The following is an 18,088-nucleotide window of genomic DNA, read 5'->3' on the forward strand; positions in this document are numbered from 1 at the left end:
AATAAATACACAGGAAAACTTACGAACAGGACACAAACTACAGACACCGCAAACAATGAACGCTTAAATATCAGATCAGAACGGAACTGGGCTAAATCTGTCTATTGCAGGTTTTTATTTAATTGTCAAATGCTATATATGTATGGTTTAATGGTCGAGAGCGAGACATTGAGTAATATATTGATACTTAAAGAGGCGTAAGCCGAGTGTTGTTTCAATATTTTACGCAATGTCTTTAGCTTGAGACCATTAAACAATTTAAAATACAGAAACTATCTCGCACGTGCTTTTCAATGAAATACGTCACACGTGTCCAATATTTCATGTAGTATAGATAATGTACGATTGGCAAGTTGCCCGTACATTATTGGAAATAATGGTATGCCAACATCTGTATTTTAAATATTATTAATTAGAGATTTATTCATGTGACAAGCCCATATCAACTTTTAATGATTTTTATTGTTTGAATAGCGATTTAATAATTTATTGGATAATCAAGACTTTGTTATTATTAAAACAATGGTAGCAACGAAAATCGAGACTAAGCTAGTCTTACGAAAATTTCCAACATTACTTCGCACAATAGAGACTACGGTTTAGACCCAATAGAACGCCTACGACCTGTCTCGATCCTATCAGTACATGTCAAACGCCTACACCAATAAAAATCTGTCCGAATTCAAGTATTATTCAATTCCTCTCTAATAATATCTCTTAACTAATAGTGAAATTCTTTGTGTGGAAAGGAATATTGGTGTGAAGCTGTTTTTTTCATGTCATTAGTAAGTCCCGCAATACCGAAATGAAATGAAATGGGGTTTAACATCCTACTGTTCTGCTCCTTTGCTAGGCTAATGAAGACGGGCATACACCATACAATGTGCTATGAGGGAAATTTTGCCCGGGCAGCGGCACTATCGCCAACTCTTATATCGAATTCCAACTGCCAAGGGACCTTTTACGTGCATTCCAATGTATACACGGGACCTCGGTTTTTCGTCTCATCCGAAGGACTAGACAGCTGTCCTTGTCAGGCCCTCCGTCCTGCATCACTGACAAGGCCACTTTGATTTGTTTGCAAATAGTTTTTTTCTGGAAGAAAAACTAGGGCATGCCATCATGACCCGTGACGTTGTAATGAAGTGTTACAAATTTTAAAGGCATGTCACTGTGTCAGAGATACTTTTGCGCAGCTGGCGTGTCACTGATGTTCAGTATGACGCTCCAGTACCAAAACTCACCAAATTATGAACCGTTCGTGTAGGTTTAGTCCATATCCATAATAAAGACACTCTTCGTACCGGAAGCGCCCAAGTCTTGCGTTCATAATTAGAACATCAAGTCGACTGCTCTTGTAAAATGGTGAGATAATTTTATTAATCGATTGAATTCGCCATTCTAGAAAGTAAGGTGGTGCACAGTAAATGTGATCACCCCATGAGCTAAATTTTAATGGCTATGATCAGATTCAGTTTAAAATGAGATACACTGAATTATCTATCAGCTAAGTCATAAGTGGGTAAGACGCTAGCTCGCTAGCCTGGAGGTCGGCTGTTCGATCCCTGCGTTGGCCGAGAAAGTTCATCCAGATTTTCCGGCGTGGTTCTCCCTTGTCAGTGATGCAGGACGGAGGGGCTGACAAGGAAAGCTGTCTAGTCGTTCGGATGGAACGAAAAACCGAGGTCCTGTGTACACATTGGCGTGCACGTAAAAGATCCCTTGGCAGTTGGAATTCGATATAAGAGTAGGCCGTAGTGCCGCTGTCCGGGCAAAATTTCCCTCATAGCACACTGTATGGCGCATGCCCGTCTTCATTAGCCCAGGTTAGGAGCAGAACAGTAGGACGTTAAACCCCATTTCATTTCATTTCATTTGAATTATCTATCAATGTAGGCTTTCAGGTCAAATTTTCAAATGCCCCAAAAAATTTTTTTAAAAAAATATTTTGTGAAAATATACATAAAATGCTACCCAAATTTTTTATTTCATCAAAATATTCTAATTAGATCCAAAAATATGGAATTTTAAAATCCAAGATAATGTAAACAAAATGCTCTATAACACAGTCAATGTGTGCCACGGCACCAAAATAAGTGCTTTTCAGTCATATCTGAGTTACGTCTTAAGCGGTATTTTCCCTTCAGAATCACTAGTATCAATTTTAAAACTGAAATCTGCACGTTATAGTCATCGAAGATTTATTAAAATCTTAATAATTTGAATGATAATATGTTAAATATTATAATCTGGATGACACCACCAAAAAAGTAGGCTATATTTAGTCGAAATTTAACAAATTTCAGTCAGCAAAACAAATAAATCTCGTTTTCTACGGCTGTAATTCCGGGACCCGGGCTATCACGCACCATGATGATCACAAAAATGTTATCTATCGTTTGATTGGTTCCGGGTTCTATATTAAAATCCCCCGAAACTTAGGTGTGGATTTACCAATGCAGTGAGCTGTAGCAATGTAAAATCCCCGGCCGTGTGATGTCAGGCCGGTATTTTCCCGCGAGCATCTCCTGTAAATAAACGGTAATTTTGCTTACATTTCGATAATTTTTGAGCCTGAATCTTTGCAGATATTGAGATTGATATTAAACTATTACAATACAATCGCTAGTAATACCTTAACATAAAATAGTAATACAGAATCGTAGATTTGAAGCGGGCTATATTTCATCTTTAAAGGAACTATATAAATTACTAATATTTGGGACCTTGATATTGACACAAATGGGTAGCAATGCATATAATAATATAATATGAATGTATATAAACTGATTTACACTCAGTTGTTTCCGTTTTTACTCTAATTTCAAATCAGTTATGTTCAGTGTCTGGTTATTTCAGTCTACAACAATAGTATTTATTGCTCATGTCTCCACATAAGAATATGCTGTCACAGTTTGACATGACTTGTGGAATATTTTTAGTCTCTTTCTTCGAGTCTCCTGTTACAAATGGTGCTGAAACGCATTATGGTACACCATTTGTTGAACCAGTGGTAAAATATTCATTTGGTCTTAAATATTGGATAAAAGAAGCCCATCTTTTCCTGGTAAGATCACAACATCAATGTTGATTTAAATTGACAAATACCGGTAATTCGTGTTTTCAATGTCAAAGAGTTTGGATGATACTGAGTTAGAGACTTAGTTACCTTAACGTCCATCTAATTCAAATTGGTTACCCTAATCAACAAATTTATCGACACCAATTTCTGAAGCGATTACCACAAATCGCCAAATGACCTCTAGGTGCGATTTGATTTGGTGATCACATGCTTTTTTATACGCCCCCGTCTGTCTGTCGGTCCGTCTGTGAACGCTCTAACACCAAAAGTTATCACCCAAGTGTTTCGAAATTGATATGTTGTTTACATTAGTGAGATGAAGAAGACTCTTTAACTTCAATAATTCTATTAATTACTTCTAGAGTTAGTCCCTTGTTTCACTTTGTTGTAATTTTTAATTGAAAATCATAACATTTTTGTGTTAAAAAATTTCTCTCAAATTGCGATTTTGAAGCAAGTTTTGAAGTTGTAACCAAGAGATGTAATTCGAGTAATGCAGGAAATCGCTTGCTTGGAAATTGCGTAAAGAACGGTATATTATCAAATATTGATATAAATCATTGTGATGGGAGGAGTTGAAAAAGTGGGATTTGAGTGGATTTGGGTAAATTGTGCTATTCCTTTTATTTGATTAACTTTATTTCCAAATGCCAAATTAATCTCTATGACCATAATACAGCTACTGTATATGTAACCACTTTGTTTTAGATATAACATCTGAGTCATTTAAAGAACATCTGAAACATCAAAAATACAATATATTACATGTCACTAATGATGTTAAAACTTTTATATATTACAGGAAACTGATGATGTTATAGCTTTGATACATGTAATATTACAGGAATCTAATGATGTTATAAATCAATGAATCAAAAACTCTAGACATCTTCAAGTCACATTTGAACACACATATATTTGTTGAAAATAAAATAAACACTAATTCATTGATTGATTATAAACTTTATATATTACAGGAAACTAATGATGTTATAACTTTTATATATTTCAGGAAACTAATGATGTTAAAAAATTTCATCAGTGTGTTCTATGTAATGAAAATTTCCAAGAATATGATGATTTAAAATTACATAATAAAATACATGTTAAAGAAGAGAAAGCTGATGATGTAGATGGATATTGTCATGTTAAAGAAGAGAAAACTGATGATGTAGATGAATATTGCCATGTACAGTTTAAAGAAGAGAAAACCGAAGATATTGAAACTGTTTATCAGTGTAATTTGTGTGATGGGGAATTTAATTCTGAGACCGATTTAGAAAAACACTGTGAAATACATGTTAAAGCACATGTTAACTTAGAGGAAACCATAGGAAATATTTTACAACAATTTAAAGATGACGATAAGATTCAAGATAAGATGAGTTTTGAAAAACCTTTTAGATGTGATTTTTGTGGTAAATCATTTAATACGCAAAGTCAGTTTCAGACACATGTGAGAATTCATACAGACGAGAGACCTTTTAAATGTGATGTTTGTAGTAAATCATTCACCACACAAAGCAAGTTTCAAACACACCTGAGAATTCACACAGGCGAGAGACCATTTAAATGTGATGTTTGTGGTAAATCATTTATTCAGAAAGGATATATTGAAAGACACATGAAAGTTCACACAGGTGAAAAACTTCATACATGTGATGTTTGTGGTAAATCGTTCAGTGATTGGGGTAGCCTTCACAGACACATGAGAATTCACACAGGTGAAAAACCACATAAGTGTGATTTTTGTGGCAAGTCTTTTTGCACTAGTGGTGATCTACAGAGACACACAAGAACCCATACAGGCGAGAGACCTTTTAAATGTGATATTTGTGATAAATCGTTTAGTTGTAACCGTGGGATACTGCAACATATGATAACTCATTCAGGGGGAAAACCATATAAATGTGATGTTTGTGGTAAATCATTTAAACGGAAGACTTGTTTTGCTATCCACATGAAAATTCACACCGGAGAAAGGGCTTTTAAATGTGATATTTGTGGAAAATCATTTACCCAAAATTCTAATCTGCAAAGACACATCAAAACTCACACAAAGATATGATTTAGGTGGTGTTGACTTGGAACATTGTTTCTTGTTGCCCTTGCGCTTAGGACCGCATTGCTTTTCAGCACAAAAGATTTTAAAGTATTATTTGAATGTTTCTTTCATTTTTAACAACTATTTTAGAAATAATATATTTGTATTATTTATATTTACCTGCTAAACAAAAATTACCAGTCTGTTGCCATGTTTAATAAAAAAAACAATAGAATGGATTTGATAAGAGCTGTAATTTACGTAAATTTGATTGCATTTACAGCCAATGAGAAAAAGCTTTATATAAAATGCATGGCAACCAACAAAAACTTCTTAAGGCAGTATGGTTTACTGTTTTTCATTGGCCACGAGGAGTGAAATACTGGAAATCCCTGGAATCTAGACCAATAAAAACATTGGCCACGAGGAGTGAAATACTGGAAATCCCTGGAATCTAGACCTATAAAAATGTCCCTTGTCTCTCATCTAGGTAATATATATCAACAGGGCTGCATTTGGCGGAGGATTAAGCTGATTTAACAACTTGTTAACATGGAGTTCATGGATCGTTATCTTTAACGGAGAGAAAGTTTGTTGCTGGAAGCCCCATTAACTTTAACATGTCGTTAACTTGCCATTTTATTTAACGACGTGTTGGGCTCCGTTATCTGTTTCACAATGGTATTAGTCGGCTGTCAATCGAAGTATACCCATAGCAAAAAATCATAGATGACCAGTGTAATTTTCTATAGAACATTCTAGAGGGTTGGGCTATTCCATTTTCTATAGGATGATATTCTGTAGTATTCTACAGAATTTAGGGGGCCTGTAGGAAATAATGGACCCAAATATTCTAGTTTCTGTAGTACAAATCCCATAATTTTTCCCACAGATTCATGATAAAATTTCTAAAGGAAAAAATAAAGTATTATATAGTTTTTTTTTATAGTGTGAATTCCAGCCCGTGAATATAGCAACTTCAAATTGGTCTAATATATAGAAGGCTTGATCTCCCTTTCATGCTGTACATCATATCAAGCCCTTCACGCAATACCCTGCATATTTCGGCACTAATTTCAATTGGCCACTGTCCCAGGTGGGGAGCCTATAAATTCCAGCTTAAATGTTATGATTGAGTTGCAAAGTTAAAGGTTTGTTCGGTTTCCGTGGAGGTCACCATTTTTAATTTGAGTGTGTTTGTGTCACAACGCCGTTCATGTTAAAGGAAGATAATGTAGCTATAAGTTTGTGAATTGCAGGTCAGTCTAGCAACGTCTAGATGTTGTAAAATTTGCAATCGTTGCTTCAGGAAAATGAATTGAGGTGGCTGACTCAAATTCCAATCAACCAATCAATCGTTTAAAGTTCATGGAGATGAGATTGTCCAGAGAAAATTTTAAAAATTTATTTGGCGCAAAGCGTTTTCCTGCTCCAGTCTGTGAATATAGTAACTTCAATGTGGTGCAATATAGCAATCCCAATCAATCGTATCAGAGCCTCATCCCCCCTGGAGAAAATTTTGAAAATGTAATCACCACAAATGCTTTTTCCAGCTACATGTATTCTAGCCCGAGAGTTAAACAACTCCAAAATTGTCCAATGGTTTTGTAACCGAAATCCCAGACCGGCCTGAATTCTAGACTAGACTGTTGCAGCTGCATTCACAGATAAGAATCAATGCCCAAAAATGTCGTACAAAGTAGAGGGACTCCAGACAAAATGTTTTAATCCATAATCAATTAGGTACAAATTCCTGGTATTCAATTAAAAGAAAGTAAAATTGGTGTTTTGTTAGATTTCCGGCACTTTATTTTGCCAACTAGATGAAATAAAAATTTTGTTTTCACGTTACTCATCTGCCCGAAAAGTCAGATTACCCAAAAGTAAGGGCGGGATCAAAAGCTAAAAACATGATTCTTCGTACAATCTAGGGCCATAATTCAAGAAGTTACGATCCCATATATACGTGAATATCACAAGGAACCAAGATCTTTGGGTAATAAACATGTATTTGAAGTTTCATCAAAATTGTGTCATCTCAGGGTCCACAACCTTGATATACCATATATTTACACTATTTGCGTGCGAGTGGTGGCCATTTTGTCTGGCAGTTTTGGTCCGATTCTCATGAAATTCGAACTCAACCATCATTATCTTGTAACGGTGATATATTCAAACGTTTTCTTAAATCGGATAAAAATGTAACCACTAGATGGACAACAAGCTAAAACACGATTTTTCGTACAATCAAGGGCTATAATGCAAGAAGTTATGATCCGATATGCGCAAATATCGAAAGGAACCAAGATCTTTGGGTTATAAACATGCATTTCAAGGTTTATCAAAATTGTGTCCACAAGTTAAAAACGTGATTTTTCGAACAATCAGGGACCGTTATCCAGAAGTTATGGGCCATACCTGCCAATATCGAAAGGAACCAAGATCTTTCAATTTTCGTCAAAATCGGATAAAAATTGTGACCTGTAGTGTGCCCACAAACAAATTGCGGACAGATGGACGGATAGAGGCGACGGCATAATACGTCCACATGAAAATGTGGGCCTATATAAAAACAAAATCCGCTCTGATGGGAAAATGTGTTTTATTTCACATGAATAACATTACAGTACACTGGAAATTATAAATATATAATTATTACAATAAAGATACTATCACTTTCTTATTTAAATAATTATCTCGACAATCATTACAATAAAAATACATGCATACAACAACCATGCGTAAATATAAATTGATTTGACCATTTGACCTCCGGGGTCACAAAGAACAAAGGTGAATTTAGCAAGTTTACATTTTTATTGAATGAGTGAATAGTTTCGATCATTTTCAGCATGTTTGCAAGATATGAGAATGGCTGCGCATTCACTTTCAGTGTAAATGACCTAATTTGACCTTTGACCTCGAATATCTCGAAAACACCCCAACGGCGGTTTGATTACAACTCGGCAACATATTCTACGTAAATTTTACAATAGAAAAGTTGAATCTGGTTTTGTGACCATTTGATGCCCCCCTACACCACCCCTTATCTGAGCCTCCAGTCTATATGCAATTTTGAGGGCATAAAGGTGTTTCTTATTCCTAACAAGTTTCAAAGTGATACCTCAAATACTGAGATATGCCTTCTTGAATGTCGAATAAATGCTGAAGAAGACAATCACAAAGTAATAGAGCGAACTTCCGAATTTCAAAAAAACGTCAGTCAGAGCCCCTATGGGATTCGCCCAAAGAATACAAAAATGAAAAACCTGATGAAGATCTGTTGACAAATAACCAAGATATAAGCAATCTGTGATTATTTTTTGTCCCATCCGTAAAAAACATCCTGTTTGTCAAAAACGACCCAACTCATATTTCATAAATACAGGTAGTTCCACGGAGACCAACAATATCTACATGTACGTTGGCAGAATGTTTGCAACATGCACAGTTTTGGCTGCAACTTCTGACTAAAATCCCCCCTGCCCTTCCCGAAAAATAAAATAAATAAAAACTCTTGCGAAAACAATAGTGTTTTGTATTAATAAAAGTGCATGGTTTAGGAGCACCTTTCTACAGCCCCTTGTAAAATGTGCTGTACCATACGTGTCCCAAATCCACCAGCTAAATGTAGTTCCACTACCTGGGTCAAACTGTAACCATTATTTTGCCCTCTCAAACTTTATATATATATATATATATAAATATATATTAATGACATATCAAACTCTATATATTTTATTGCATTAATGGGGCATTAGGTAAAATCAGATAAAGAGCTAACAGTTCTCATGTATAATAATTAAAATAAAAGATAATGAAAACAGAAAATGCTGAAAATTTCAGCCAAATAGCTTCACTCTGAACCAAGATATTAACGATTCAATTTTCGCTAGCCTTGATCATTATTACTAACGTTGGTGAAATGAAATGAAATGAAATGAAATGTTGTTTAATGGCACGTCAGCTCCAACCGGGCTATATTGCGCCAAACATATGGTGAATCTAATGAGACAACTAACGTTGGTGATATAATTTACAAAGTCTCAATTATCCATTCACAAAATGTATTCAAATCCACTTAAGATCATAGGCTAACAATGGCATCGAGGGTTGATTATGGTGTGGATCAGTTAATTAATGTCTAATTAATAATTTTGATAATATTTCAGGCCTAAAAAAAAAGACCTGCAATAGGCTAGCCTCGATCACCATTACTAACGTTGGTTCTATAGTTAACAAAGTCTTGATTATCCATTTTTACATAAAATTCTCAATCACAAAATGTATTCAAATCCAGTAAGGATGGCAGGCTAATGATGGCATCGAGGGTTGATTATGGCCTGGATTAGTTAATTAATGTCTAACTAATAATTTAGATAATATTTTAGGCCTAAAAAATGACCTACAATAGGCAGATTTAGCTCTTGCATAATGCATGTTTAATTATATTGAAACATTATGAAAGAATTTGCTCCAATTTAACTTTAAATATTAATTTACCAATTCAGGGATTTGTATTCAAAGTGTAGTTAAAGTTCCGCCCAAAACAAATAAGGCCGTCTATAACATGCTGTTAAAATCATGAGTAATTAGCTGTGATAAATGATTAGGTACATGTATTGATAATAAACAAATGAATTGATAACTGTAGAAAAAATCACATGTGATCAGCCACTCATGATTTAACTCTTTACTGAAGGAATTAATTTGGTAACATAAAATTTTTGGGGTAAATTATAACAATGGATCAATCAGTGAAACCATGTTGCATGAAAACATTTGGTACTGTAACTTAAATGGTTAGATGTTAAAACTATTAAATAACAAAGTTTTAATCAATGAAAACACTGCAGTGTACACAAAATACCAATGAACCTTCCATCAATCATAAACAATATTTACATGTATTCAGAATGGCTACCAGAACTAGATAATTTCATTTTATGTCAATGACTAACATACAGTTTATTTTTTTTATGTCAATAATTCGCTTGCGCGTAGAGGTCTTTAGCAGTGGGAGGAAACTGGAGGACCTGGAGAAAACCCACAAGGTTGGACAGGCGACCCTACTCCTTGTCATGTATAACCAAACCAGGGAATCGAAACCATGCTAGTTAACTCAATGACAGATACAGCGCGCACATGCTAACCATTCGGCCATTCAACCCCCCTGGTGAAAAAACGTGCGCCTAATCTAATGAATCTAGAAAATGATTTAACACAAACATCACATTTAAATGTTTCTCACTGGCCTGAATTCATGCCATATTTTAGTGTAAAGTTTCGCATGTCTATACAGATTAGACATAATAATAATAATAATAATTTATTGTTTAAAGTCAGTCCCATGTACATATCAACGGACTTTACAGAATTAACACAAAATATAGAACAACAAAAAAACTAAAAAGCTATAAAAATACTTCAAGTTTAAAAATTTGAGGAATAGTATTCTTTAAAAAGTAAATTTTGTTGGGAACTTTTAAAATATGCTAATGGGTCTATTGTGCGGATGTTAGGAGCAGATCGTTCGAGAGGGTGGGTGTGGCGATAGGAAAAAAGAGGGATCCGTAGAAGTCACACCCGTCATTTAGCCTAACCCCTCCTCTTTCGATCATAGCCTGCCCGGTGGACCTCTGTGGAAACCAAGTGGTGATTAATTCTGAAAGATAGAGAGGTGCTTGGGTATGAAGATATTTATAAATTAATATCATAATTTTGATTTTATACGTTGACAGACAGGAAGCCAATGGAGTTCATGCAAGATAGGGGTGATGTGTTTGTGAAATCTAGTGCAGGTGACTAAACGGGCGGCAGAGTTTTGAAGTAGTAGTAATTGATTTACGAGAAACATCACGTTAAAATGTTTTTTCACTGGCATGACATTGTAATATAATAATAATAATAATAAATAATCACTAAATGCCGTATAAGGATTAAATTGTAATATGTTATATTTTAGAGTGAATTTTCAGATGTCTATACAGATTAGACATAAAGGAAAATGATTTATCACAAACATCACATTCAAAAGGCTTTAATATGTCTACAGTATGAATGGTTCTGTGCACCTCAAGGGAACTTTTCCTTTTGTAATATTTACCACAAATATCACATTTAAAAAGTTTGTCTTCTTTAGGGGTTTTTCTATTAACATCACCTTCAAGGTTTTTTTCTACTACAGAGTGAATTCTCATGTGGTTTTGTAGATGACAACTCAGAGTAAATGATTGACTACAAACATCACATCTGAAGGGTTTTTCACCGGTATGCGTTCTCATGTGTACTTCGAGATTAAAATCCTCAGTGAATGATTTACTACAAACACCACATTTAAAAGTTTTGTCGGTATGAATTGTCACATGTTTCTGCAGATGGCCATTCTGAGTGAACGATTTACCACAGACCTCACACTTGAAGGGTTTTTCCCCTGTGTGAAGCTTCATGTGTGTTCGTAGACTACAAGTCTGAGAATATGATTTACCACAAACATCACATCTAAAGGGTTTTTCCCCTGTATGCGTTCTCATGTGTTGCTGTACATTTCTTGCATCACCGAAGGTTTTCCCACATTCTCCACACTCATAAGGTCGTTCACCTGTATGAATTCTCATATGCCGCTCAATATATCCTTTCTGTTTGAACGATTTCCCACAAATATCGCATTTAAAGGGTCTTTCACCTGTATGTATTCTCATGTGCATCTCAAGAGAGCCTCTTTGATTAAATGTTTTACCACAAACATCACATTTATGAGGTTTTTCTGCAGAATGTGTTCTTAAATGATTCTGAAACTGACTTTGTGAATTAAATGTTGAGCCGCAAACATCACATTTAAAACATATCTGGTCTTGTAACTCGTTTTCCTCTTGAAATCTTTGTAAACAATTCTCTTCTGCTTTGTGTGTTTTACAATGTTTTTCTAAATCAGTGTCAGATTTAAATTCTTCATCACATAAATTACACTGATAAACAGCTTCAATATCTTCAGTTTTCTCTTCTTTAACCTGACAATGTACATGTACATCTGCATCATCAGTTTTCTCTTCTTTAACATGTATTTTATTGTGTTGTTCTAAATCATCATATTGTTGAAAAATCTCATCACATACAACACACTGATGGAAAGTCTTAACATCATTAGTTTCCTGTAATATAAAATTTATAACATTATTAGTTTCCCGTAATTAATTTCCTGTAACATACAAAAGTTATAACATCATTAGTTTGCTGTAACATATAAAAGTTGTAACACCATTAGTTTCCTGTAATTTATGAAAGTTAGGCTATCAATATTAAAGATAAATTATGGGAGATTAGATAAAGAGCTGGCAGTTCTCACTATAATAGTTAAAAACTAGATAAAGTAAAGGGAACTTGCTGAAAAAAATCAGTCAAATTGATCCACTCTGAACCGAGAATTTAGCGATTGAATTTAGCGACAATGAAGTACTGTAGATATTTTTTGTCTTAATAATAGAAATAAGATGAAACAGAATAAAAATTTACACTGAACAAATAAAGAAGTTGAATTATACATTGTCTTAATTTAGAAATAACATGAATAGAAGTTAGAAATTACATGAATAGAAGTTAGAAATTAGACGACAGCATATTAGAATTTTGAATCAAATATACATGTACTTCCATAAATTTGGGTATAAAATTATTTTTAATTTTTTATTTTAATTTCTAATCAATTATGATCAGTGAATTACACGAACAATCTACCATACATGTAAATTGAACGTCAGTCCAAAATCTGACAGTTGTCGGCCTAATTGAACACTTTGATTCAACCGGCTTATGCTACCTGTTGGTGACCTGTATAAAAAAATAGTTTGACTTTTTTATTTGTTCATTGGAATTAATCGTGTACTCTTTCATCGTCAATGAGATAAATGAACGACAGCATGCCAATGACCTGTTGTACAATGTGTGTGTGTGCTAAACATTCATTGACGAATAAATAGTCTGATTTTAAAATGTGGATTTGGTTTTACAAAACTTATCTTAGAAGTACATTATGGGAGATTAGATAAAGAGCTGACAGTTCTCACTATGGTTAAAGGTACTTTATGGGAGATTAGATAAAGAGCTGGCAGTTCTCACTATAATAGTTAAAAACTACATAATGTAAAGGGTATTTTATGAAAATTTCAGTCAAATTGATCCACTCTGAACTGAGAATTTAGCGCTTGAATTTTCGGCCCAGCCTCGATCATAATTACCTAAGTCTGTACGATAAAAAACAGTGTCGATTATCCATTTCATGATTTAATCATGAATGAATGTTGAGCAGCAAATCAGATCCTAATCCAGTAAATATCGCTGGCTAGCGATGACATCGAGAGTTGATTATGGTCTTTTCATGGTAATAAATGTCTAATAGTTTATATAACATTTCAGGCCCAAAGAATGCCCTGCAATAGGCAGACTTATCTTTTGCATGATGCTTGTTTAAATAAAGGAACTGCCAATAATATAATATCCTTCAGATACATGTAACAAGACAATTCTATAATATCCAGATAATATGTTATATTTTATATCTGTTCTAAACTTAACATTTTTAAACTCTAGTGTGAAAGAATGACCTTGTGCACTCTGCTGATAAAGTAACACACCATCGTTGAACAAACAATGATAGGGTACTGATAACGATGTGGGTATGGTTTCTGTTATCTACATGTACAACAGTTGTTTTATATAGGTGCTCAAGTTTTGTATTACTTACAGTATGAACATTCCTTGACATTTTTACAGACAGAATTTAATAATACAAGAATATAATTTTTTGGGATATTCTACAACAAATATATGAGCAACCCTGAAGAAATCAGATTAAGACCGATGTTGAAAGAATTCAATATTACATATACCGTACTTGTGTACTAGTTAACCAGGACACACAGTCTATAATAATTGAGAGAGAGAGAGAAATGGGGTTTAACGTCCACTTGACACAAACTAGGTCATTTCGGGACTAACTTATGGTTTAATTTTATTTCAATAATTCGCTTGCGCATATGGGTCTTTAGCAGTGGGAGGAAACCGGAGGACCCGGAGAAAACCCACGAGGTTGGACAGGCGACCCTACTCCTTGTCATGTACAACCGGGGATTCGAAACCACGCCAGTTGACTCAATGACAAACTTTATGATACAGCGCGCATGTGCTAACTTTTCAGCCATCCAACCCCCCATATAATCATTGAATGAATTATATGGGAACAAAAGTCAGCAACTAGCAGGGCCCTCACAAGGCTTTGTGGCGCCCCAGTGCAAAAGTTTCAGTGACGATCCCACCCCTTGCATACTGTAACTGTTTTGTTCAGTGCCTGCGCTCAGTTGATTTTTCATGATTAAAGGAAGTTTAAAATACCATTTTTTATACTTTTAAAACTTAATCTAAAGATACATTAGTTAAGAGTTTAATAAAGAGTTGGCCATTCTTGTTATAATAGTTCGATAATAGATAATGAAAAATGAATTATTTGAAAATTTCATTCAAATTTCTCTATTGTGAGTGAAGATATTAGCCTTAGAAGGTTTGACAATACGTGTGCGATAATTGCAACTACCGTACTGGTTGTTCGAAGCTATGTCTAGCCCGTCCATTTTTAAATTAATCAAGATATGGCTGAACCCGTTCCAATCTATTTAAAATCGGAGAAATCCGATGCCATCGAGAGTTGATTGTGGCCTGGGATCAGTTAATTAATGTTTAATTAATAATTTAGATAACATTTCAGGCCTAAAGAAAGACCTACAATAGGCAGATTTAGCTCTTGCATAATGCATGTTTAATCTAAATAACTATTTATTAAATCAACTTATATGTAAACATTTTTATGTTTGTTTCCCCTTAAACTCTCCATTTTATCGAGAAACCCTATAATATACCTTGGAAAAATTATAATTCTACCCTCTCTATTCACTGAAATATAGCTTAACATTGAAAAAAAAAACAACACGGGAAGTGGCCGAAAGAGAACACCATATATACATATAAAACCCCCACAAACGAAAAGAAATGAAATGGGGTTTAACGTCTTACTGTTCTGCTCTAAACTGGGCTAATGAAGACGGGTATACGCCATACAGTGTGCTTGGAGGTAAATTTTGCAAGGACAGTTGTGGTACTACGGCCTACTCTTATATGGAATTCCAACTGTCAAGGGATCTTTTATGTGCACGCCAATGTGTACAAGGGCGGTTTTTCATCCCTTCCGAATGACTAGACAGCTGTCCTTGTCAGGCCATCTGTCCTGCATCACTGACAAGGGGGAACCAGAAATTTAATTAATGGATAAATAAAATTTCTCGAAACATTAGACCTAGCAAAAAATAATCAAATCCGAAAGACAAAGAAGACTTTGCATGTTTAATGGACGTAGTGCAAGATGATTTATAATTACAAAATAACAATTTCTAAATCATGCAATAAAGACAGTAATCTTTTAGAATCGAGAATTCAATGAATTAATAAAATTATCTCACCATTTTACAAGAGCAGTCGAGATGATCTCCTCATTAAAACAATTACCCCTAAGTACAGTTAGGATTTCCAGTCAATAAACTCAGTCGATGGTTGGTTAAAATTTGGGAATAGTCTATTAAAAGAACAAATGATTGGGCACTTCCGGTATGAAGAATATATTCATTTTTGACATGGACTAAACCGACTCGAAAGATGCATAAATGAAGATTTTTGCTTCGGATAACCGACAGTGAATTAAAACTAGTCTGCGATATCACCCGAGGTGAAAACGGAACTTAAACCCCACTGAATTGGGGGAAATAGAATTAAGTGACACAGAATAAAGCACTATATGAGAATCAAACCTTATGATTGGTATAAATGAAATGAAATGAAATGGGTTTAACGTCCTACTGTTCTGCTCCGAACTGGGCTAATGAAGACGGGCATAAGCCATACAGTGTGCTATGAGGGAAATTTTGCCCGGACATCGACACTACAGCCTACTCTTATATCGAATCTTTTACGTGCACGCTGGAAAATCTAGGATGAACTTTCTCGGCCAATGCAGGGATCGAACACCCGACCCCCAGGCTAGCGAGCCAGCGTCTTACCCACTTAGCCACGTTATCCCCCTTATGATTGGTATGGAAACATAAAGTCCAGTCTGCTGAAGACGGACAGCAATTTTTGGTTCCATGGCCACTCGGACCACACCGATCAGCAGTGAATTTTTGCTAGGCCGCTACAATCACTGATAAGGATGACATCGATGCGACTTAATGAGCCAGAAATATTAACTTTTTTCCTGCGACTAATTAAATTCTAAAACATTTTTTTTATGTATTGGAAAAATAAATAAAGGCGTTTGACGTATTTGTAGGCAAAAATTAGTTCCTTTTTAGTGTAAATGGGTATTAAAATGACTAAAAGACAGAATTCCGCCCGAAGCAGTAACGTCTTATGTAAACAATGCACGCGCCATTCAGCCAATGATTGACGCCGCGTGCTGTAACGGCACGTGTTAAGGCAGTCATCTTTGACAGAGATATTACTAGACTCGTAATTCTCTGTGAAACAGATTGCACTCGGATCAAGACCACTCGGACCAATTAATAGACCACTCGGACCAAACTAAAAGATGACTCGGACGTGTTTACAAATGACACTCCCGGTTCGCCGTCCCGAACAACAGAAGTCAACGAATAATCCTCGGATTTTTCGGAATTATAAACAAACATTTTCTCGTACGGCCAATCAGCACCTGTATGATTTTGCCCCTTGGTGTCGCTGTTGATTCTGCACGTGCATGCAGACGGTATATAAACGCTGTCATTTTACGAGACTATAATCACGGGAGAGCTACCCTGATCTTGGTAAATGTAAGGCTCATTTACAGAGCTAACTAAACCAATATTTGTTAGCCTGAAAGGCTCTAAAAACGAGCTAACAGGCTTGATGACTGTAGGCTACTGCCAAATTAATTCTTGGGTGTTATTTAAAGGACATGATTCGTGTCACACGTTAAATTTACTGGCTAATGTAGCCAATATAATTTTATTCACAATAATTTGATGTTAATGTATAAAATGGCCTTAATCATGGGATCTCTTGTGGCTGAAAACTTGTAAATAGAACGCTTCGCGTTGGCGGAGTTAATTTTAATTATGATTTAATCCAGAAGCGGATTAGTGGCAAATTCGCCCTTTCATGGTCTATCCACTTGTCGTCCTATCAAATACTGACTGGGGAGCAGACCGTAAGGTCTTGCTCAGATTATATCGAGCTTTAATAAGATCTAAACTCGATTATGGGTGTATTGTGTATGGGTCTGCCCGCGAGTATATCACAAAGAGCTCGACACCATACACAACCAGGGACTTAGAATTAGTATAGAAGCATTCCGCACATCTCCAGTGGACAGTTTATACGTCGAGGCGCATGAGCCCTCACTGCACAACAGACGTGTTAAACTGGCCCTGCGCTATGCTACGAAAATTGCATCACTTCCAAATCATATTTAATTTAACGCTATATTTAGACCTCTACATGAGCATTTATATCTGGTGAAGACTAATTTTATTCCATCATTCGGTATTCGCATACAACCCCTTTTGTCTGAGGCTGGTATCAGCCTTGACAGTATTGCGAATACCCCTCTCCTTGAGACTCCACCGTGGGCTGTATCTCCCCTAACTATCGATTTCGATCTTACGCGACATAAAAAGAGAGATACTAGCACCACGTTTTTTTTATTCTCTTTCGAGAGCTAAGGTGTAAATATGGTGATTATGTTCCAATTTACACAGATGGTTCAAAAGATGATGATCGGGTAGCTTCGGCTACCGTGTCACCATATCTGTCCGCCTTCCACCTGCTGCTTCCATCTTTACAGCTGAACTCCAGGTCATTCTTAAGGAATCGGAGTTCATTCAATCATCATCTAACTTAAAGTATATAATTTTTACTGACTCTTT

The 18,088-nt window shown here is 35.4% G+C and overlaps 2 protein-coding genes across 2 annotated transcripts; one reads left to right on the forward strand and one right to left on the reverse strand.

The window, feature by feature from the left end:
- Positions 1 to 1,314: 1,314 nt before the first annotated feature.
- LOC126819536 (zinc finger protein 239) lies at positions 1,315 to 6,017 on the forward strand. The gene is made up of 2 exons (XM_050547666.1): positions 1,315 to 1,365; positions 4,095 to 6,017. The coding sequence occupies exons 1-2, from the start codon at positions 1,363 to 1,365 to the stop codon at positions 5,148 to 5,150; spliced, it is 1,059 nt and encodes a 352-aa protein (XP_050403623.1). The 5' UTR covers positions 1,315 to 1,362; the 3' UTR covers positions 5,151 to 6,017.
- A 4,081-nt stretch (positions 6,018 to 10,098) lies between these two features.
- LOC126819526 (zinc finger protein 501-like) lies at positions 10,099 to 15,725 on the reverse strand. Its single transcript, XM_050547655.2, has 2 exons — positions 15,632 to 15,725; positions 10,099 to 12,277 (listed from the first exon to the last, which is right to left on the reverse strand). The coding sequence occupies exons 1-2, from the start codon at positions 15,632 to 15,634 to the stop codon at positions 11,081 to 11,083; spliced, it is 1,200 nt and encodes a 399-aa protein (XP_050403612.1). The 5' UTR covers positions 15,635 to 15,725; the 3' UTR covers positions 10,099 to 11,080.
- Between the last annotated feature and the right edge of the window lie 2,363 nt (positions 15,726 to 18,088).

Source organism: Patella vulgata, chromosome 4, assembly GCF_932274485.2.
Source record: "Patella vulgata chromosome 4, xgPatVulg1.2, whole genome shotgun sequence".
Taxonomy (NCBI): domain Eukaryota; kingdom Metazoa; phylum Mollusca; class Gastropoda; family Patellidae; genus Patella; species Patella vulgata.